Source organism: Corvus kubaryi, unplaced genomic scaffold (genome assembly GCF_017639235.1).
Source record: "Corvus kubaryi isolate FWS band 111438036 unplaced genomic scaffold, C.kubaryi_AGA036_p1.0 split3-37296, whole genome shotgun sequence".
NCBI lineage: Eukaryota > Metazoa > Chordata > Aves > Passeriformes > Corvidae > Corvus > Corvus kubaryi.
Genome location: NW_024582086.1, coordinates 1,142,661 through 1,166,821, shown reverse-complemented (window position 1 = coordinate 1,166,821; position 24,161 = coordinate 1,142,661). Strand labels below are relative to the sequence as shown.

General features: G+C 39.6%; 1 protein-coding gene across 8 annotated transcripts in view; it reads right to left on the bottom strand.

The window, feature by feature from the left end:
* Positions 1 to 557: 557 nt before the first annotated feature.
* The window catches only part of ELAVL2 (ELAV like RNA binding protein 2), a 91,229-nt gene continuing 67,625 nt past the window's right edge, over positions 558 to 24,161 (bottom strand). For 5 of the 8 annotated variants that reach the window (XM_042015272.1, XM_042015270.1, XM_042015265.1 and 2 more), the window contains 4 exons: positions 11,821 to 11,974; positions 9,091 to 9,316; positions 3,791 to 3,829; positions 558 to 3,312 (listed from right to left, as the gene is read on the bottom strand). In XM_042015272.1, coding sequence (XP_041871206.1) covers positions 2,982 to 3,312; positions 3,791 to 3,829; positions 9,091 to 9,316; positions 11,821 to 11,974 — 750 coding nt within the window. In that variant the 3' untranslated portion in view covers positions 558 to 2,981. The remainder of the gene's footprint in view (positions 3,313 to 3,790; positions 3,830 to 9,090; positions 9,317 to 11,820; positions 11,975 to 24,161) is intronic. The other 3 variants (XM_042015266.1, XM_042015268.1, XM_042015267.1) reach the window with 3 other exon arrangements.

Below are 24,161 nucleotides of genomic sequence, written 5' to 3'. Positions count from 1 at the left end.
AAGGAGAGCTTCTGCCTGTTGTGCCGAGCAAGGACTTGCGTCCATTCACCCCTTCCTTCTGACCTACCGCCTTCAGCCTGGCAGGGGGAGGTTACATGATGCTCTTGATCTGGGTTTCTTTCTCATCTCTGCCCCTGTCTCTGGAAGGCCAGAGCACAGTGCAACTGGTGTATCTATCTCCTCCTTGGAGTCCCTGATACTTCTTAATCTTTCTACTTTATCTCTTGGAAAACACACTTAGGCATTCACGTAGTTACACTGGACAGCAGCCTGCTAGACACACAGCAAATTAATTTTTACTGAATGTGTTTAATGACTCTCATTTATTATATCAGGCTAAGTATTGAGTGGTTAATGTAAATCTGAAGTGAAAAGATTCTACACTAATTCTAATATATCAGAACTGGTACACAGCTCCACTGTCTTACTTCCTTGTTGGTAACTGAGATCCTAACCTAAATTACAAGCAGCTCAAGAGCTTTGCAGAAATCTTTCACTCAGATTACTTACTCATTAAAGCAGTGGAAAATATGGTAAAAGACCAGCTCAGGACACTGTTTTCCCTTCAACTTTGTTTATTGATGTACTGAACATGAAAAAGTACAAAGAATCCAAACACAAAAGAAAACATGTACAACCTCTTAAATGCCCAACAGAATATATTCTCTATTCCAACAAATGTGAATTAAGTCATACTATACAAACTTCAAATAAATACCAGCCTTATATTTTACTAAGTGCTCTGATAAACACTGTAAAGTGAAGCCCAATTTACATGCCTTCTCATCAATGCCGTTAGTTGCTACAGTAGTATAGGAAAGAAGCATGTAGCTACTATTTCTCCCACATTGGAAAGTTTGTGATTTCTATACTATATACAACTTTTAATGCAGAGGATTAGCTTTAACAATCTAAATGCATCTAAGAATGAAGAAGTACTCAGGAAGCCAATTGATTTTTGAATAGCATTGAGTGGGTCAGCATGAAAACTTGCTTATTCACTTTAGCACGCGCTTCACAGTATATGTACTGTACTATACTGAAAATTTTATAACTACAATTTAAAAGAATAAGAACCAAAACCAACTGCAAATATAGTGTACAACTATGTTATGCATAGAACATTGCTTTTTCTAAGGGGAAGCATATGAGCATCTCAGTTTATACAAAAAGCAGGACGTAACTACATAGTTGTCAGTGCATCCTGGTGAAGGCATCAAACCCTCAGCTTTTTTTTTAAAAATTTAATTATAAGCTAGATGCTAATCAGAAAATATTCTGTATTTGTTTTCCTTAAATTTCTTCAATACATGGTAAAGACCTTTTCTATTTCCCCAAATAGTGACTTAAGCATCATACAAAGTTAAACTTCAATAGCATACAGGTATTTATGGTTTTCATATGAAAAATGTAAGGAAATTTGCTCAAAACATATGTTTATACTTGTTTTTTTTTTACCACAAACATATTTATAAACAAAAATGTTGCATCACCATAAACAGCTGAAGCTAGACTATCTACAGACAAAAATAGCAACAGATCTGATGCACTGTAAATTCAAGTCCTCAGGACAAAAATAAAAAGGAAAAGAAAAAAAAAAAGGAAGCAGACTTCAAGTAACAATGTTAATGCCATTTACAAAGAAAAAACTTATACAAAAACATTCAAAATTGAACATCACTTGGCATGTAACTTAAAAAAAAAAACTATAATCAAAATTAGCTGAAAGGTTCATAACTTAAGGTCTTATTTACATTACACAAAGCTCAGGTGTTAGCCTTGAACGTAACTTTCAAAATACCTCCTAACCTATCCAACTCAGGTCACTTCTGCTGATTTGCTACTGCGCAAACCATGCTCGATGTCTTTTCTTAAGACAAAACAATTCTTCAAACAATAGCAAGTACATCACTAAACACCATGAGCTCTATCTGAAGGGAATTCTTTAGGAAGAACAGATTTTTTTTTTCCCCCATCTCTCAGTATTGTAAGTTTTCTGCTTGCTCTTATATTCTTTTTTTAAATTTTCATTTGTTTCAAAATCACAAATTAAAGTGAGCCACCTATCACTTAATAACCAGGATGATCAATGACTCCACTGATGATTACAAAAAATGAAACCAACAGTGCATCCCATTGACTTTACTTCTTAATACAAAGGTCTCAAAAGTAGTTCTACATCATAAATCTTTCTAAATTTTTTCCCAATAATTGCAAATTTCCTGGTAAGTTTTAAAAGCTCACTAGGTGTCATACGAAGAGATTTCTCAAAGTATTCAAGTCAAAATATTTGTTCCAGGACCAGTAAAAAGTTTCTCCAAATTTTTTATTTTTTTTTATAAAAATAGATGCTTTTGTAAACCCACATCAAAGAGGCTCTTATCTCTTTGGCAAGGTACTGCTTTACGAAAAGTTCTCCAGTATTCTTACAATAAGCTTCTATAATGTGTTCCCATTCCCCAACCCAAATGAAGATGATAAAATAAATACTGCTTTTAACTTTATAAATAAAATGTAAACTTCAAATACTTTTCTTGAACAACGAAACAAAACAATAATGCATTACAATGTAAATTAAAGACAAAGCAAATCAAAAAATGACGAAAGAAAAATTATAGTATTACACAAAGCCTTGGTATTTACTCATAGGTTAAAGGCAGCCATGTATAAAGAAAAAAACTTCTTCCCTTAGCTGAAACATTTTAAAAGGTCCACCTTCTTCAAAGAAGGCAATAGAATACGCATTGTGACAGGTAAAAACCCTGTAACTCTTGTCAATACTCAAACACAAAAGATAGTTAAGAAGTTCTAATTCAAATATTAGCAATAAAAAAATCTCACATATTCTTAGGATGCTAAGTAGTCATTTTATCCCCATTTCCACACTGGCATACAACAAAGGCATTTACTAATGCATAGAGCTTCTTGTAAATTGCCTTTGTTGTAGAGTTTTCATGTATTAATGCACTGAGAATAACTTGTTAGGCTTTGTGCGTTTTGTTTGTTTTGAAGGAGACCTGCAATACTCTGTCACCAAGGCGGTATCCATTCAGGCTGGCTATTGCCATAGCTGCCTCATCGTAGTTTGTCATAGTCACAAATCCAAAACCTTTGCACTTGTTGGTGTTAAAGTCACGGATGACCTTCACATTGGTTACTGCTCCGAAGGGTCCAAACATTTGCCAGAGGATACTCTCATCAGCATCAGGGGCCAAGTTGTACACAAAAATGCACCACCCAGTTCCTGCATGTCCAGGGATATTAATTCCGGCCAAACTGGTCATTCCATCAATGGTCATTGGAGGAAACCTACTAAAGAATGAGGGAAAGCAAAACAGAATCATAATATAGCTGTTCACATGGAACCCCAGCAAAGAAATGTCAAAATAAAAGAAGAGAATGATACAGAGCTTTTCACAGAATGAACATGTTGCTCAGACTAGAAAGATAAGATCAAAAATATTTTTTGCCCCCTAACTGCGCAAATACTATGCAAAAAATTATACACGAGTAGGGAGAACAGTACTAGGTATGTCTGAAATGATGTAACATAGAAAATCAAAAGGAAAGCATGCTATAAAACCAGTGAGGATTAGCAAGTCACTTGAAACAGGAATTCCATGGAACTGCTACAAAAGGTTTGTCTATTTCATGCAAAATGCATCAAAATGAACAATTTCAGCTGAAGTCTCAACATGCAAAAATTCAACATAAGTCTTACTGAAAAGTAAGAGTTTGCAAATTACTTCAAACTAATTTGGTTGTTATGAACCAACTAATCCTTTATTACCTCTTTACTCCATAAGCTATGTTGAGCAGATTGTCCAACCTGCAAAACATTTAGCAACATGTTCAGTCTTCAGACTTTTCCACCCTTTAAGAATAAGGAAACTTAGCATATTACTGTCACATCCATTACACTGTATGGAACCTCATGCAACGTTGAAGAATCACCACTGAAAGAGCAGTAGCACCTTGTTGCACCTGACAGTGAATACTAAATACGCTGTGTAGTAATCACAACCATAAGAAGTTCAATTCATAAAGTGCACCACTGCTGCAAGTTTAGCCTAAATCACATATTGTTACCATAAAGTTACAGTCAGTGACCACATCGGTGAAGTTTTCCACATTACTAACTTGGTTGAGACAGAGACTTTTATTGAGGCTTCTTACATGTTTGCTGGCATGACTGTCAAGACAGATGCAGTATTTTCGACCAATAGCAACTGTGGTAACATGAACTCCAAAAAAAGATTTTTCATATTCCTACTCCTTCTGGCAGTTCCAAAATGTTGTGAGGCAGAAGGCTGGTTTGGCTGAGTAGGACTAAGGCAAAATAAGTAAGTGTAAGAACAGTGGAGGCAAAGTCAGGAGGACATGGAAAGAACACAGAGATGCTGCTTGCCACTAGAGGGACAAAATTAGTGTGGTCAAAGCTCAACAAGAGTTGAAGCTTGCCAAAAACACGGGGGACAACAAAAAGATGTTTTTAAATATGTCAATGTCAAAGAGCAGTCCAAAAATAACATAGGCCAGGTATAGAATGAGGACGGTCACCCCACAAACATGGACACAAAAAGGACAGAGAAGTTTAATGCTTTCTTTGCCTCCATCTTTAATACTAATGATGGGCTAAGAGGGTCCCAAGGGTCCTGAGCTGGAGGACCACGGCTGTGAAAATGGTGAACAACCCTAAACTTGTGCGGGATCTCCTGCTCCAGCTGAATTCCTACCAATCTATCAGACTTGATGGGATTCATCCAAGAACACTCAGAAAACTGGCCAATGCTTTTGTGAGGACTCTCTCAATGACTTTTTAATGGTCTTGGGAATACGGAGTTGACTGGAAGCTGGCTAACACTATCCCAACTTTCAAGAAGGGTAAGAAGGATGACCCTGGAAAATACAGGCCTGTCAGTCTCACTTCACTGCCTGGTAAAATTATGGAGATTAATCTGGGAAGTGTTGAAAAACACAATCACAGCCAGCATGGCTTCATGAAGGAAAGTCCTGCTTGTCAAACTTAATTTCTTTTTATGACAGGATAACCTACCCAGCTGACCAACGGAAGTCAGATTTTTGGATTTCAGTATAGCTTTTCATACTGCCTCCCCCAGGATCATTCTGGACAAAATGTGCAGCACACGGCTGGATAAACGCATCATGTGATGGGTGAGCAACTGGCTCATGGGTTGGGCACAAAGGGTTACAGTGATACCTGGCGAGTAACTGGTCACTACTGGGATTCCACATAGCTTCATTTTAGGCTCAGTGCTCTTTAGCATCTTCATAAATGACTTGGATGCAGGACTTGAAGAACGCATACTTAGTAAGTCTGCTGATGACATTAACCTGGGAGGAGCTGTTGACTCCCCTTAAGGCAGAGAGAGCTTGACAAATTAGAGGGTTGGGAAATTGCCAACCACATGACATTTAAAAAGGGCAAGTGTCAGATTCTGCACCTGGGATGGGGCAAGCCAGGATGTACGGACACACTGGAAAATGAGACACTGAAAAGCATGGGAAGGGACCTGGGGGTTGTGGTCAACAGAAAGTTGAACATGAGCCAGCAGTGCCCTGGCAGCCAGGAGAGCCACCCGTGTCCTGGGGTGCATCAGGCACAGCATCACCAGCCGGGCAAGGGAGGGGATTGTCCCGCTCTGCTCTGCACTGGGGCAGCCTCACCTCGAGTGCTGGGGGCAGGTCTGGGTGCCACAACACAGAAAAGCCACTGAGCTGTTAGAGAGTGTCCAAAGGCGGGCCAGGAAAATAGTGAAGGGTCTGGAGGGGAAGCTGTACAAGGAGAAGTTGAGGTCACCTGGCTTGTTCAGCCTGGCGAGTCTGAGGGGTGGCTGGCCTCATCACACTCCACAGTTTCCTCATGAGGGGAAGAGGAGGGCAGGCACTGATCTCTTCTCTGTGGTGAGCAGTGACAGAACCCAAGGGAATGCCCTGAAGTTGTGTCAGGGGAGGTTTAGGTTGGATATTAGGGAAAAGTTCTTCACTCAGAGGGTGGCTGGACACTTCCTAGGGAAGCGGTCATGTCACCAAGCCTGCCAGGGTTCAGGAATTGTTTGAACAATGCTCTCAGGCACATGGTGTGACTCTTGGGGATGGGCCTGTGCAGGGCCAGCAGCTGGACTCGATGATCCTTGTGGGTGCCTTCCAACCCAGGATATTCTATGATGCTATGATTTTCCAGGATGAAGTGTTTCTAGAATACACACACACACATATATATATATTATTTTTAAGATTTCTCCATGTGCTTCTTCCCTCACCTCCCCCAACTACAGAATGGCACCACAACACTAAACCCTTTCAAATTACCAAGCCAATACCCAAAATACACAATGCATACAGCTCCTATTACTCTTATTCCTGGAGTCCCTTAAACTGCTTTTCATAAAATGTTTACCCTGAAGAAGCTCTTGTTTCTTCCTGGCAAACCACAAATACAGCAAGAGGAAGTCTTATTACAGATCCTCTTCAAGAGTCATCAAAATATGAGCTTAGGTAAAAAACATACACTTAATTTAGTTTCCTACAGAGCATTGATTCTGCTGCGAGCTGGGTTTGTGGAATACACTGACAAGAAACTACTGAACCCCTAAAAGATCAGAAAAAAGGAAATTAAAAAATGCTTGACTACTGTTGGTAGACTTAGTGTGGATGACTGAGGCCTGCTGTCATTGACATCTGGGGGGGAGAGCAAGGTGAAGAGTGAAACACCACCACTTACAGGTCCTTGTTAAAGATATAATCAGATGAGGACTTAATATAGTAATGGTATCCCTTGTATGATTTTTCATCAGTTATCCTGAAGGTTTAAAAATACTCTGGAAAAATTCTCAGGGACTTTCACTGGAAAATTTTTAAAGATGCTTTAAGTTATGCATCTTATAGAAACTGAGAAACAATTATACAGAGCTGCTTTTTAAAGTCCAGCTCAAGTTTTCTCTTAATAAGAAAGAAAGGAAGCATTATATTGATCCTGTTGCTTTTACTAGTAAAGTTTAAGCTGTTTTCAGGCCTCTGACAACTATTAACAGAGGCAGGGCAACTGAATCAGGTAATCCTGTCTGAAATGTCAACACCCAAGATTTCTTGCATGTGTAACACATGAAAGATCTAAAGCATTGGTGCCATCTCAACTATGTAGTCAGCACCACACCTGGAATGATGAAACAGTGCAAAGCAAAAAAACCTAAAAGACAAGATGATTTCCCTTACAGTGTAAAGATTTAAAATTTGGTAAGACTGTCTTTTATTGATGAAACACTAGCCTGAAGTTCTTGACAAAAAAACCCCCCCCAAAAAAATCCAATCGTCTGCAACCTCAGTTTACCTTTTGACCAGTCAGTGAAACTTTTTTCTTCCTTCCACATCAATAAATTTAGAGAGATTTTACTCTCTCTCCTATTTACAGAGTTGGTATAACTCAACGCTTTTTGTTATCATTACACTTGTATGTGGGGCAAATGATAGAATCATTTAAGGTGCTTTTAAGCATTACTTTACACTTAGTATCTCAGAAAAAAACCAACAACTTCCCAGTGAAATGGAAACGGACCTTCATAAAAATACAATTCCATTTAAAGAAAAATAAATTTCCACCAGTCAAAATTTAAGGTACAAAGCCTAAAGTTGCAGGACAGGGTTAGTCTACTGAAATTACCTAAAAAAAAGAACCTCTCAAAAAAACCCAAACCCCCCCAAAAGAAACTCTGAGAGCTGGGAGGATTTTTATGAATCATGACAAATCTACCTGGAGTATCAGTGAAATACCAATGCTATCCCCAGCCAGCACCTGAGTGAACCTGAACACAGAGGAGTATCTCGGAACATGGGCAGTCAGAACAACTCAAGGAGTCTGGAGGCCAAGACTTGCCAGAATATGTATATTGTAACACACAGGCTGTTCAACAGCTCACCCATGATCTTATTTCATACAATGCACTTGAGTCTATCCTGCAATTTCTGCCTCTATGGAATAATGGCAAGCCTATTTTTATTCAGAACACTCTTGTAAGGTAGCCTTTTTATTACCTAAAAAAGGGTAAGAAGATCCACAAAAAAAATCAATAAAATTGGTTATCCCCTCTCTTATGGCAGAACACCTACTTCTCACACCTGTAAGACACCTGCAGCACGTAAGGCCAAAAAGCTGAAGAAAAGAAAAATTCAGAAATTCTGAAGTGAAGTCCCTGAACTCTTGAATATTTGGCTTATAAGCAAGCCTAGCCAATGGAGAGCTTTTGAAATTTGGTATATTCTCTTTGAAGCAAGCTATCAACTGGTTTTGTTTCTTGAAAAATACAACAGTAATACTCTTTGAGTGTATTACTGTTTAACACATTTCAGTCACATTGTTTAGGGGCAGAGGGAGGGAAGAAATTATCAAAATCACTGAAAAAAATCCAAGGTACTCATGGTTGTAGATAATACAGTGTTTGTTTCACTTTGTTCTCACCATCTGTTCTTTTCAATACACTGAATAGCACAAGAACTGTATGCCTATAGTTTCAGCATGATGGGAACATAAATCCCCAAAAAGCACAGGCGGAAAATACGTGAACAATCTTCATTAGTAAAGGTCGTAACAAGAAAAGACAAAGTATGGCATGAAGGACATAAACAACTAACTAGGGAAAAACTGAAAGCCAGAATGGGGAGGAAAAATGTAGGGGTAGGCATGAGGAAGCTGGCTGTGACATGCTTATGGCTAAGAAAAAACCACTAGATCTCCTAGGTCAATATTAACTTCATTGACTTGCACATTAATCAAGAATAACATAGGAAATGAAAAGTAATCTTTGAAAAAAAAAAAAATTAGTGACTGAGTAGAAGAAAGATGCCACCTGGGTTTAGCTAAGTATGCTTATTAGACACTGAAATACTATCAATAGGATGGCATGCATTTTGGTTTTAGTTGTACTGTGGGAGCATAGCTGAAGTTCAACATTCATGTGTTTCCTTCCCACAGAGAAGTCAGACAAGCAGGAAAACACAGGAGTGGAGGCAAACAAACAGGGGCTGTGGGGACATGCGAGTTTCAGCACAGTTGTGCACATTTATTTGACTTACCTAAAACGTTGAGCCTGCTGAGCTAGAGGTGCGGGATACCTTCTGTTTGGAGAATGGTACAGCTGGGAAAGAATGGCCTGATTGGTTTTTTGGCTTGGATTGTTAGCAAACTTTACAGTGATGGGCTCTGTGGCACCTGGAGGTTTCTGGCCATTCAAGCCCTTGATAGCTTCTTCTGCTTCAATTCGCTTGTCAAACCGGATAAACCCCACGCCCCTTGACACCCCTGCACACGGTGAAAAAAAGCATACAGTAATGAATTCACAGATTCCACAATATTAGATGCCAACTTTTTATTTGTGTGACCAGTCACTGTTGATGGCCAATTGTTGCGAACACATGGTAATTTTGAGCTTAATAGAACTGAGCTTTTGTGTAGAGTAAGAATTTTCTACTGTAATTTTGATTTTAATTTTTAATTTAATTGATGTAAGACACATTTGTGTAAAAAGTGTGGAGGGTTGAGGGGAAACAATGGAAAAAACTTAAATATAGTGAGTCAAAGAGGAATTTGGAAACAAAGCTATTTTGTTGGATGGAGATGAACCCAACCCAGCTGCATTGTAACCTCTGGTCAGCTCACGCTACTCTGCAGTACCTAAATTCACAAAAATTCTGTAAGTAGCTTAGCTCTCTGCTCTCTAGCAGCAAAAAAACCACCTTTTGTTCTCCTGCAGTATCCCCTGAAACTCTCTTTGGAGGAAATATGCTGAGAGGATGATGATGTGCACATACTATATTGCAATAATGAGAATTATGGTCATGTTTAAGCAGTCAGTGGCTACCTCTAAGTAAAATATGTGGTTTCAGTATATCACCATACATCACTAGGCATTACTTTTGAAGGAAACTTTTCTTGGCATAGAAAAGTCAAAGGCAACATGCAAGGGAATCCGAAAGTGTTTATGCAAGGTCTTAGGAACATCACACATCAAAAATCCAAAGTGTCTTAGAATAAACACATTGAGCTGTGGATACTTGAACCAATTAACATTAAAGTTACTAACAGCCAACATTACTTGGATCAATGTTTTCTTTGTAGTATTTCTAGTGCCATTTAGAGCCCCTTTACATTTTGGTTCATTAATAACCAGGTAAGTTAGACACCTGTCCTCAACTGAGAAAGACATTAATAACAAGAAATGTATTCTGTTCATAAACAATGATGATTTAAACCATTGAAATGACAATGAAGAGGCCTAAGAAAGCTTTAAAGCAGCAAATGTCACCAGCTTCAACTTTGCATTTTTTATCTGTCAGTTCATGTCACAACCTTATTATTTATACCATTGTGAGCCTACTTCTTCCAAATTACCAAGAAGAAGGAATCAAGAAAGCTTAAGCCTTAATAACAGTCTATATGCCAGAAAAATACACTGCAAATAGCAGGATTTATGAACATGAATAGAATTACCATGCATGTTAGATGTTCAATTATATTTACTTACTGGTCCATTTGTTAAATTCCATCTATTTCTACGTATGGATATACAGGAACCTACTGTGAACAGCTATTTATTGAACAAAGACCAGGAATCTGTCCCACAAATCTGCTACCTCTACAGATACCTAAGTCGGTATTTGGCCTTTAGCTTTCCTTTCCAGGCCTCTCTATGCTCTCAAAAATTCACACTATTAAAACACTCTGTAAGTATTAGGTGTCAATATTGAGATTTCTTTTAACTTAGTGGAACTCAAAGGAGTACATACAAATTCCTCTAAAGGTCAGCCAAGACTCCAACGTGGGCTGGTAGAAACTTTTCAAAGTAAGACAATTTAAAAACTTTATGACCTTCTACAGTTGAAAGCTGTTTGTTACCCAAGAGGATATGTGACTTTGAAAAGGTACAAGTACAAAATAAAAAATAAATCAAACCTAGCTTATTCAGGGAATAATTATGTGAGTAAATTACTTTCCTCCGTCCCACCCCTTAGTGTGCCGAAGGGGGAGAACTTGGAGAGCCCTGCTTCTTTGTATGTTGCTTTGTACACTCAATACTCCTATCACGTACTTGGCTTTTTATTCAATTGCTTATTTCTGGCAGAGACCTCACAGCAGGTGATGCAGAAAATTATAAAGCTCCTCAAGATCAGCCATTTGAGACAGCAAAAAAACACAGGTATTACTGTCTGAGTCTGAAGAGTAACCACAAACTTGTCACTGACAACCACATGATTGAGACACATATTGTAATAATGCAAATAACCTGGTACATCTTAGTACTTTAAGGCACAGGTAATCACCAAACTTATCTGCTCCTGAGGAACTCAAAGTTCATGTGTGCACCCAAATTTAATGAGTTAGCCTTGAAAACAGTCTTAACAGCAATTGCCAATGGGGCTTCTGTAATCCTAGCCTCAGAGAGTCAGCTGTGCATAAAATTTTATTTTGAGAAAAAAAAGTTTAATAGCATTTTGTAAGGCACTGAGGGACTATTTTCACGCAGCAGCTTGGAAAGGAAGATTATGGCAGCCGTAAATTTATTACAAGTCATCAAACAAGCTTCAAACCTGCACCTTCAGGGTGGAAATGACTCAAGCTGGCTCAGTACACTACACAGTCTATTTTTTTCCATGCATATTTATGAACAGTTCCAGGAGAAAAATGCATTTTCTGGCCTACATACACCTTTTATACATTATAGAGGTAAGACTATTGTACTGAAAGATGAAGTATTTCTTAAAACTGTGAGTCCAAAAATGAGAGGCCATGCAAAATTGCCTACTTACCAGTAACTTGGTCAACCAGAATACGAGAAGTAATAATGCGTCCGTATTGGGAAAAGAGCTGTTCCAGTTCTTTCTGGGTCATTGTTTTTGGAAGTCCACTAACATACAAGTTTGCATCTCTGATAGAAGCTGAACTTGGTCGTGCATAAGAAACCTTAGGGAAAAAAAAAAAGAAAATCCCAGAAAATAAACACTTTAAACCCAGCTGAAATACAACAGTGTTATTTGTTCAGAGACATTAAAATATCTCTAAGAGCAGACAGAACAGTTACTTTGCAAAACCAGTTCAGTGGTTTTTTTGTTTGTTTTTTTTTTTGGTTTCTGGGGTTTTTTTTTTGGGAGCTGGCTTCTGAAAACACAGAAGGAATGCAACTTAGACCACATAGCAGAAGCTGACTACATGAACTCATATATAAAAACTACTTCCAAATAAATGAGAAAAAGCCAGCTACACATTTCAGCAAGCCTTGGTGGAGAAAGTGTTCTCAGTTAGCTGATTGTAAGATTAAAGTGACAAATTTAAGAAGTTCCATGAATGTCCCATGTTCCGTGAGTTCTCATTAAAACGCACTAAAACATACAAGAAATTAAGATTTTAGTATGATATGTAGGCCAAAGGCACAGAAAGACAGTCTGAGGCACTTAGAGGTTTCCAAGTTTTTTTCAAGTGCTGTGTCTTTTGTACCTGTTGAGCTTGCTACCAGATGACACATAATCACAATCATTGATGAGGTCAAGATAAACTCTGCTACATCACTTTCACAGGCCTAAGAACAAATGGCTTAAGTTGGAATCCAACCTGTATTTTGCCTGTTCAGCCGCTTGTTAATTTCTGCAACAGAGGTGTTAAATGCCATTTAACAGTGAGCTTCTCAGATCCTTTTGGACAGAAGTTTTTTACCTGCTGCCTCAAAGTGTCAGTCAGAAATATTTTAAGATTATCAAGTAGATTCTTTGACCTTTAGACACATGCTACAAAACAGCACATTCACTACTTCCTACTGAAGTTTGTACAAGTGGTTTTACCACAAGAATGCTTAGGACAGAATATCTGTGCTTCTCAAATAGGACAAAATACTTTATCTAGGCTTTTTACCTACGCAAAAGTAAAAAGGATCGTCAAGAAATAGTCAGATTTATCTCCTTTCCCTCCCTCCCCTTCCATGCACTGTTAGCCAATACTGGGCAACTGGAACTTGATTCTGTCATTCTGTCTTTTGCCTCATTCTTTGATGTTTTTTTTCAAATCCTTCCTGTCTCATTTCCATGCAGATCAGCAGACTCTTAAGACTGCTGCAGAAGCAAAACAGAAGAGACCATGCTGGAGATTAAACAAGCAGTACCCTGAACACTGCTGTGACCCTTCAAGTTCCACCCAGAGGCTTTGTGCAAGGTACCTTTGTGCTGGCTGAAGAGGAATGACCTCAAAAACTTGTAGCTATCCAACATGGAACCTGGTAAGACACACTGCCTTGTTCTTTCCACATGAGAACCACACAAGAGCTAAAGCCTTATGTTCAAAGTTACAGGAAAACAGAGAGTAAAGTTTGCCCGCATTCAGCCAAAGAAGCAACAAAGACAATGACAGCTACCCTTTTCTAACCAGGCAGAAAAAACCAATGGCTAAGGAATGAACAAACTTGCTCAACTTGCCCATTTGGTTCCTTAAGAAATAAACTTCCATGCCTCCCTTGCCAGGATGGCTTTAAGGAGACGCAAGGCCAAGGAATGGAGACATATTTCCTATGCCTGGGGAATAGGACTAGTCCCAGTAAAATGATGAATTACCAAACCCAAGCAGTTCTGAATAGCTACTTTAATGTTTGTTTTCCAAAGAAGCCCTTCCACCTCTTCCACACCCTCTCAACCCGCGAATCTACATGGTAGGTGGGTACAGCAACTAAGTCCACTCATAACTGAACACATTAAACTGTTTCACAGTTTTTAATTCCATCTGGAATTGAGATACATTGAGTAGTGTCCTATCCAATCCTTTTTTAAGCTGTCAGACAGAAGCTTTTCTTTCCATACGCATTTGTTCTGGTCCTCTGGAGAAAATGTCCAATTCCTGGAGTGACCATCAGCGATGGAAGGATGAAAACCAGTGGCTTATCTTTAAATTTAACAAGAAATCTATGCAACTGCTGGCCAAACAATGTTTCATAACTGAAAAACCAAACCCCCCGCCGTTAGCTGAAGATTAAAGAGGTACTCTGGACTTTACATTACCTGTGTTGAACTCAAATACCTGTTGTGAGGATGCTTTCTAAGCACGCATGCTTGCAAGGACTCAGAACAGAGGCTGCAGAGTGTAAGCCTCACAAGATCTTTTCAAACAAAACAAAAATGTCTGTAAAAATAGAAGACACCACAGGCCTGCCAAGACCCATAAGCTATACCTTGTGGTGCTACTGTTTTCCCAGTCTCCTAACTATGTAGACTTTGCTCTAGAAGTAGTTCTATAGATGATGATAGATCAAATAGCTCCACTTTCTAAGCAATCCAACACAGTAACTGGACTTTACAATGAGTAGCTTGCTCATAACTGTCAAAATCGTTCTAATTCAACACATTAGATGGAATAAAATAGAGGAAGTGCAACATAAGCAGAAATAACAGAGTTGTGATCTGTATGAAAAGACACCTAAAATGCAAAGAAAAACTTTTTAACTAAAATGAGTGACCTGTGAGGTAATGCTTAATATCCAAAGCTTTTGACCCCGCCTCCTGCTGTCGCTGGCACTGAAGTAGGCTGGAAGCAAGTAAGTAACTCAACAAGGTCTGCTGATCTGCGGCTCAAATTCAACAGTGATGAGAATGAAATGAAAATTCTCCTTTCTTACCCACACATTGCCCTGACTTCCCTGATGATTACAGCAGCCCAGCAGCACAGGCATGGATACCACAGTTCCTACAAACCAAGCTGCTAGAACAGCTTCCAGGTCTGGAAACCATGTTGACATCCCTGCTTGCCACCTCCAGCGAATGAAGGATGACCTCCGACCCAAATCTATCAAGCGAAGGTGTCTGGGGACCTGCCTGGATGAACAAGGAATTAACTCCAACATAAACCCAACGTGTAAAGGATGTGAAAACAAGAATAGAAATAGTTTCCAATCACACATAGATGAGGTTAGAGAAAGTAAAACCCAGCTGGATTTGAAACTGGTGAGAGACCTGAAAGGCAACAAAATGATCTGTCAGCAAAAGGAAGACGAAGGAAAAACAAATTCACTGCTGAACAGGACAGGAAAACTGCTGACTGGGAACACAGAAAAAAAGACAGGACATTAAAGTACTTTCTTGCCTCAGTCTTTACCAGCAGAACTGACCTCCAGGGATCCCGGGCCCAAGAGCAGTACAAAAGCCTGAAACAAGGAGCACATACCCTCAGTGGTGGAGGATTATAGTGAGGAATACTTAAACTGCACGGAGAGAAGTCCATGGGGCCTGAAAGGCTGCGCCCACAAGTGCTGAGGAAGCTGACACATGCTGCTGAAAGGCAACTCTTGGTTGTCTTTGTGTAGTGGATTGACCCTGGCTGGGCACTAGGCGCCCACCAAGCTGTTCAATCAGTCCCTTTGCCAGCAGGACAGGGAAGAGAAATATAAGATTCTAAGCTAAGGCAGTTTACTAAAGCAATTAAAAAAAGCAAAAGTTTGCATGCACATAAGAAAATGGAAAAAAAAAAATTTATCTCTGCTTCCCATTGGTGAGCGATGCTCAGCCACTTCCCGGGAAGCAGGGCTTCAGCGGGTGGAGCGGCTGCTCTGGAAGGCAAACACGGTAAAATGACCAATGCCCCTGCTCCTTCTCCTTCCCTCCCTCAGCTTTTATATCTGAGCTGACATCATATGCCATGGAATATTGCTTTGGTCAGTTTGGGTCAGCTGGCCTGGTTGTGACCCCTCCCTGGACCTTGCCCACCCCCCAGCCCCTTGATGGAGGCAGGAATGTTGGAGAGACAGCGCTGATGCTGTGCTGGTGCTGCTGAGCAATAGCCACAACACTGGTGCGCTATCAACACCTTTCCAACTATCACTGCAAAGTCCAGCAGTGCTGTGGGGGCTATTACAGGGAAATGAGCTCCAGCTCAGCCAGACCCAATACACTTTGAAAGGTCGTAGGGAACAGGGCTTGTTTCTGAGTAGTGGAAAGAAGCAAGTACCATCCACCTTAGTGGCAAGAAACTCTCTTGCCCTCTGGATAGATACAGGTCAGTCAGACAACTCAGTCCCTGGAAAGGTGACTGAGGAACTAACCATGGAAGTCTCCTTCAGTCACATGAATGACAGAGGTGACTGAATGCAGTCAGCATGGATTTATAAAGACAAAACCATGTCTGACCATCTTAACTAGATCCTTCTAGAATGACATGATTGCACTGGTGAACAAGAGAAGAACACTGGATGTTATTTAAATCATCTGTTCAGACCTGATGCTCTCCTGCATTATCCTCACCAGATGCACATCAAGTATACACTTCTGTGTAGCAGTGCAAGTGGCTGCAGCCACCCTGACCCCTGAAGATCCAAGAGACACCAAGCTGTGGTGGTCAGGCACCGAAGCATTATGCCTCACTCCTTGGTTAGGGTGAGAGCCCATAACCCTCCGGTTCCACATTTTACATATTTTTATGTGATAGGTTCATGTTTTCCCCTCCCTGTTTTATGTATAAGTTTGTTAATATTCATTTCCCCTAAGTTAATACATATTAATTCTAGAAAGTTCTGTTGTACTCTACATTCCATTGGTTCCTTCCCTAATTCCCTCCTTTGTGTTATTTCCATTGGTTCCCTTGCACTCAACCCTGTGTCCTGTCAAGTATCCCATTGGCTGTATCCCTCATCCCCACCTTTCCTATCCCCACTATAAAATCCCTGGACACCCTCAGATCTTTGGCTCTTCGTCTTCCCCCCCCCATCATTTCACCTGAAATAAACCTTCTGTGTGGAACTTGTATGGAGAGTCCCCTCTCTCTGCTTCTTCTCTTCTGCCTGTGTGCTCTCACGCTCTGCTCAAGGGATGGCTCCCTGGGGTGAGGAGCATCTCCCCTCTCTCTGATCCTTTTGTGTGTGCTGCTGTAAATCAGAAGCTGCATGGCTACGCCTCTGGGCTTCTCGTCGAGCCAGCACGCGTGAATAATATTTTTATACTTCTGTGTGTTTAAACACGTACTAGTTAAGGGGGAAAGTGATAAGACTGAAAACTGGCTGAACTACCAGGATCAATGGGTCACAGTCAGTGGCATGACGTTCAGATGGAAGCTAGTCCCTGGCCTCCATCGACACTGGATCCAACATCTGCACTAGATGATGGGGCAATGCAATGCCTCAAGTGATAATGTAAAGCTTTGAGGAGTGGCTGACAGGCTGGAGGGTTGTGCTGCCATCCTGAGGAACTTCAGTAGACTGGACAATCAGGCAAGCAGGAAACTCAAAGACGTTCAACAACAAGAAAATCAGAATCCTCCCACTGGAGAGAAAAATCTCATGTACCAGAACATGCTGGGAGCTGACTGGCAGGAAAGCAGCTTGTCAGAGAACTTTGGAGTCCTGATAGACATAAAGTTGATGATAAGCCAAGAGAATGTACCCTAGCTGACAGTCACCTAGGCTGAATTAGTAGCTTCACCAACAGGTGAAGGGCGGTGATTCTTCCTATCTAGGCAGCACTGTTAGTCCTCTGCAAGTGTCTTATCTCCAGCTCTGGGCTCTCCACTGCAGTAAGGTATTTCCAACCTGAGTGAATCCAGTAAATGGTCGCAGAAGTGATTATGGGACTGGAGCAGCTCTGATGCAAGGGAAGGCTGAGAGTTGGCATTGCTCAGTCTGGAGATAACATCTTAGCCATAAAAATCTGATGAAGGAAACAAAGAAAATGGATCCACACAGTTCTTTGCAATATCAAGTGACAAAACAAGAGTCAAGGGGCACAAACTGAAACGCAAAAAAATTCATTTGGATACTTTTTATAGATTTAATTCTACAAGGAAACACATTTTCATGGTAAATAAAGGGTGATCAAGCATTGGAAGAAGTAACTCAGATTGTGGAGCCTAACTCTGAAGGCATTCAAAATCCATGTGGACACAGGCCTAAGCAACCTGCTTATGGGTGTACATGGTCTCAGAGATGCCTTCAACCTCAGACATTCTGTGATTCTCCAGCAACACAGAACAAATCTTCAGGAAATTTTTAGACATGGACTTCACACAAAGACGGGATGTAAGAGAGGACGGGACAGGGGATTCCCAGTCAGCTTTTTGTATGAAACCAGCAACACCATCATTTTCTTCCTAGTCATTCCAAGAGGAATTCAAAATAGAGACACTGTCTTTCAAAGGGGAATTCACACTGCTGGACACATGCTGCCACATATTAAGAATATAAACTCAGAGTCTATCAAAAGAGAAGAAATCTACAAAAAATACTTGCTAACTTACTGCAAGTTTACCTTGTGATACAGAACTGGCATCTGTCAAGATATAAAGCAGTTTCTGCAAAACTCTCTCACTTTCCTCTGGTAAGTGAGTATGAGTTCTTTCATGGTGACAGCTGATCCAGTATTGCCCATGCCCTGGCTGGTAAAAGACATTTCAAATAGTTTGACATAGGAGGCAAGGCCTACACAGAATGCAATTTCGAGAGTGCAAATAAATGAAAGCAATATTCTAAGCAGTATACACTACTCTTACATATCCAGTTTCAGTGTCATTACCTTCAAGTTCTTGAAGCATGTTTACAAGCTATTTTTCATGTCTAAGAACATTATGCTGATCACTGATTACCCTACATGGAAAGCATCCCAGTGACTACTCCTGACACATTGAATTTGGGCACATTAGTAATAGGAATAATGTGTATTAAACCAAAACCAGTGGTTCATCACCAACATCTTAACACTGTATTTAACCATCTTGCTAAACACCAGAACTACTGGCCAGGCAAGAAATCTGAAAGAAACACGTAACTTCAGAAACCCAATGTAATTTAAGTTGGGTTTTCCTTGGAAAAACATTACTAGTAATCTGTGACTCCTGCAAGTCAGTACCACTAGGGAAAAACAAGGACACCACAAAATATTACTGGTATAACTAATTCCCATGCAAAAGAACCTTGCCTAGATTATGTGATATACATGGGACATATCCCTCCTCATTTTTGATGTCAAAGTCCAGTTATTTCACTAGTGATACTCATTTAAAGCAGAGACTCTCCAGACTCATCTCCCTACCTATATCCTGTCAGTCTGCTCACTCAGAAATTACTTGCTGATAGTTCTAGATTTAGACTGTTTAAACAGTTTTTATATGGACTGAATTAACAGCCGTACCAAGATTTTATTTTAATTCCACAGCTAATTCAACAGGTGAACATGACAGTTATGCAATGTCAAAACCACCGAACTACAAGGCAAGCCAATAAACTGCCTGAAAGCCTGCAGTTTTAAATACTGAATGATGATACACACTGTACAACACTGAACAGCACTACCCTGGAGATACCAATTTAAAAACAGTTTTACTGAAATTTTACACTGCAGTTACTAGGAAAGACACTTGTTTCTAGAAATGCAAACATTACACCACCAAATCCAAGTATTTTCACTGCTTTAATATTTGATTTCCTAACATCAAGATGAACAGATTTACAATTTTCAAGTGAAAACTGTGCAAGTTAGCAGGTTAAACAAAGAAGTTACCAAAAATAATGAAGAGATACAGTCCCCTACAAGTGAGTGTTGCAGTTTCTTACTATCTGCTACTACATACGGATACCTCAGGTACTGTACTTTGAGCTGTTTTATCTTACTATTAATAAAGGACAAAGTATTAGCATTCCCTCAAAAAACTTGAGAATTTAATATAATTTATTCCTAAACACCTCTACTTAATGTATTCACCCAGGTCTTTAAATCTGAAATCTTTAAATGCTAAAATCAGTATTTCACTAAATATTTACATTCACGAGCTTCAAATGCAATCTTTCTGCTTAAAACACTACTTGCCCTTCAGAGTAGTGTCCAGTTATTTTAAAATGCATGTTTCTGTGGAAAAAGAAACTCCAACAAAAAACTACCATCCAGTATGTGCAGATGAAAATGGGTTAAACCTACTTACAAAGAAGACAGATTTATACTGAGAAAAGGAATACTTTAGGAACATGTATGCCTCCTTGGCAAGCACAATAGAAACAAGGAGATATTGCTTTTTCTCACAGCAATGTTCTCAGAGGCCATTGTGCCAGGCATGTGATCTTCATTTGCACTTAAATTTGTATGAGATACCACGACTCAAGAACTCTTCTTAATTTGATTTCTAGCAAGAAGATGCTGCATCACACCTCAGAGATGATGTCTCAGCTTGTCACTGGCCAGTGACAGCTTTCTTCCTGAAACAGGAGAGTACATTGCTGTATATTCATCAAGTTTACTTCCTGTCTCCCCTCAAATAAACATTGTTCCACTCCAAACAAAGCTTCAAGGCCACTTTTCCCAGTACACAAGACTACCTTGTTGAACGTGTATATGCTGTGCTGAGTTCATGGTGGAGGCCTGCAGTAGCACGTTTCTGTGGACAGAGCAAATTGGAATTCCAGACTTCCCTCACTAAAGGCAACCCTGTGGAACTAAAAAAGCTCAACAGAGCTTCACTTACAAGTTTAGATTAAGCTGGTAAAAACAACCATATCCCATAAAGGTCCTGCTTTTACAGCCTGCTGTGCAATAGGGAATGCATTGAAAAAAATAAGACACTGAAGCAACAGCCTTTCAGCATTATTATCAGAAGAGGTTTCTCTATTTTAGCCCACATCTCAAAGTGTTCCAGCTCTGACAGCTACAACCCATGCCAGAGTCCCAGGCCTCAGTCCCAGGGTCATGGGATCTACATCTGTTGCCACTCAGCTGAGGGAATGAGTGGACCAACGTGACAAATTTACACTTAAGACCAGTCTTCTATATCTGAGAGGACGAGGACCAGAAGTCTTCCTCCGGATATAACCAATTAAGGACAGCACACTGCTCAGATAGGAAGACCTCATAAAATGTTTCTGTTCATAGCACAGAGGAACACCAGCAAAAGGCTTTCAGAAGACTTGTTCTAAAGCAACTGACACCCAAAATGCCACTTGGTGAACAGAAACAAATGCATGCACGTGCTAAGAACAGAAACCAGCTGGAAAGCCTGCTACTGAGAGAAACGGAAGCAGAGGTTTTTCCAGAAGACCTCAAGATACTGTGACCATTTTAAATCAGGGTCATAAGCTTCTGATAAAAGAAAAACAATAATCAAGTTCACTGACATAAGACACGAGATGCTAATTATGCACTACAATCACAGAACAAGGACCAATACAGAAGAACACTTTAAAACGTGCAGCCAATAACTATCACTGTCTTGCTAAAAATAAGAAATACTTAACTTAGAATTTAAGTGCAAATAAAATATATGAAAAGAAAGGAGAACAAGTCTCCAAACATTTTCTATTTCATAATTTTTACATTCTTACAGTCTCAAAAGACCTTCCCTCATACTTTACATTTATGATTCTGATCGCCACTCATGTCCAAACAATGAGGGCACAGGAATTTCAGACGCACTAGGAATAAAATAAAAGCAGTTACCTTTCAAGGAGGACAAGAGTACACAGTGTAATATTAAGCCCTCCACATGAATAATACAAACAGGAATAAAGTCTTAAAATGCAAGACATCAATTATCCTCCTGAAGGAGGATAATTATCCTCAGGTTGTACCTAAGGAGCTGCTACTACTGAGAGAGTCTCTGGCAAGCACAACACTTGGCTATCTCTTGCAGTATTCCACAGGCGTATCTAGAAATGCACAAAACACATCCATTGCAACTTACAGTTCACTGGAATATCTTACAACCTTTCTGAAAAAAACTATTACTTAATGGATTAAAGACAAAAGAGTCAACATATGACAAAAAACTTGAAAGCTGCTAGCTTAACAGAGGTCTATTTGCCTGAAGACTGCCATAATTTCAAAAGTAAGCACAACCATATTTACAATAATAAAGACCCTCTTATAAAAAGAAAACAGATATTGGATTTAAAACAAAATAAAATAATTAAAAAAACCCAAACAAACAAACAAAACCCCTCAAAACAATGGACAGATCTCCATGCCTAGCATTTACAGCATTTTGAATCCATGCAGAAAGCCACAAAGTTTTTAGAGGACTTTGCATAGCATGGGGAGGGCAGGGTACAAAAATGCAGCTTCAGTATCAGTAGTAACAAGCGTTTTTTTCTCTGTTTTGTTGGCTTTGTTTGTTTGTTTTTAATTGCATAAGACTTGGCTTTCGAGCAATGGCTGCAGACCTCCACCAACTCTACACAGTATGTCTGGCCCCTTCTAACATCTCCTCTGTGTCAGGAAACCCCTATGCAGCTCAGGAAGGACCTTACTGAACCACTGAAGTTTTCTGGCTGCAAACCTGCTCAGCAACCTCAGGGTGAGCTGCACTGGTCCAAGGATTCTCTCCCTCAGAGAAACAGGGATGGACTCTGAAAGACACTCTAATGAGCAGCAATATGGCACTTTGGGCTCAAACAGAAAGCAAGCTGTGATTGCTGAAGGTGAGAATAGCACATTTCATGGTTTGGCCTGACACTATGTGTGAATGAACAAACAACCATGTGGTCATAATGTGGTCTACAGGAAGTGACAGCAATATGCATTAAGAACTGAATCCTACTCTCAGTATTATTCAGCTACATGTAAGACAAGCAGCCAGCTTAAGCTGGTTAAGTAACATTCAAAGTCTGAGGAGATCTGAATTTCAGTGAAGAGAACAAATTTTACCTGGGGGTGAAAAGACGTGTGAATGTGTAGTATTAGAATGAAAATGCTGTCAGAACTTTAACTGTTAATATAGCTAAAAGACTGCAAAATTATAATTTACGTAAGTCCTGTAGAAATTTAAGGAAAAAAACCACCTTTACCTTTTCTTCCAAGAAAAATTGTTCTTCCGTCTGCTAGAGCAGTTCAATTTGACCTTAAGAATACAGTCCTGAGGTAATTAATTACCCTGTCAAGACCACTAAATGCTCTGGCTCTGCTGAGAGATCCTCTCTCATCCTCTGCTGATTGACAACATCAGTAAAACTCACTAGCTTTAAATTAAACCTCCACACAGGATTCCCTTATACTCCTTACTAGATCAATGTTCTTTAATATTAGTGGAGGGGTGGGCAGGAATCAATTAAAAAAAAATAAGAAGGTAAGGAGGGTTTCTCTCACCTTCACAGCTCACCTCTGGTATTTTAATAGGCTTTTTACACAACTCATTGCTACCCAGGGATATTACCTAATCAAAAAATTACTACAAAGAAGTGACACTACCAAAATTTTTCTCTACAAACATCAGTGGTGAAGACAGGAACAATATAAATCTTTTTTACCTGCTGCACTAAACTCAGAAATCAAACCAGCATGTGCCTTTTTTTTTTTTTTAGTATTTTGCTATTTTCCATTAAGTGTCCAAAGCATTTTCAAGATTACTATAATTGGTAAAATTTCTTAAGGGTGCAGCTACTGAACAGTTAAGTTACAGGATAATTCCTTTACAATGAATGTTGTAAATCTAAGTAGTGATTCAAGGCACCAAGTGAAATTGCATTGCATAATGCCAAGTTTTAACAACAATGACTCAAAGAACACTAGTGAGCTTGAAGCACACCCCTCACTTCAAGTCTTCCCTTGCTGTACTGCACTTTTTTGGGCATTTGCAAAGCTGACTGCTTAGTATTCACTCTTCTACTGAAGTCTTATCTAGCTCATCTCATGACACAACTTTTTACAGCAGAGCAGTCAACCAGGTGATGATGGCAAACTAGGACATCTTGTACTTGTAGCCAAAGAATTTTTCAAACTTCATTCCAGCAGGAAGTTGGAAGAATGTTACACATTAAGCCTGTTTTTATTTTTATTACATGCAAAGTTATACAGGAGTGGGAAGAAAACCTACAGATTTAATTCTTCAGATAAAATATTTCTTAAATTTCTATTCCCCTGACAGGTAATAATTACCCATGCAAACATTCCAATAACCCAAAGAACTTTAGAGAAGGAAAATTTTATTAAATCTGACTTTTAAGCAGCTTTTTTTTAGTCCACACTGAGAGATACTCTTATTCAGATAATCTCACAATAAATTACTTGGATTTTTCTTTTCTTTTTTGGCAGTTTTCTCATAAAAACCCCCTAATCAAGAGGAGGGGAAGCCATGGAGCATTTCTCCTCTCCCAGGCAAAAGCCAAGACAACAAAAACATGCACTCAATTTTATTATCCCTATGTGTAAATCAGTGA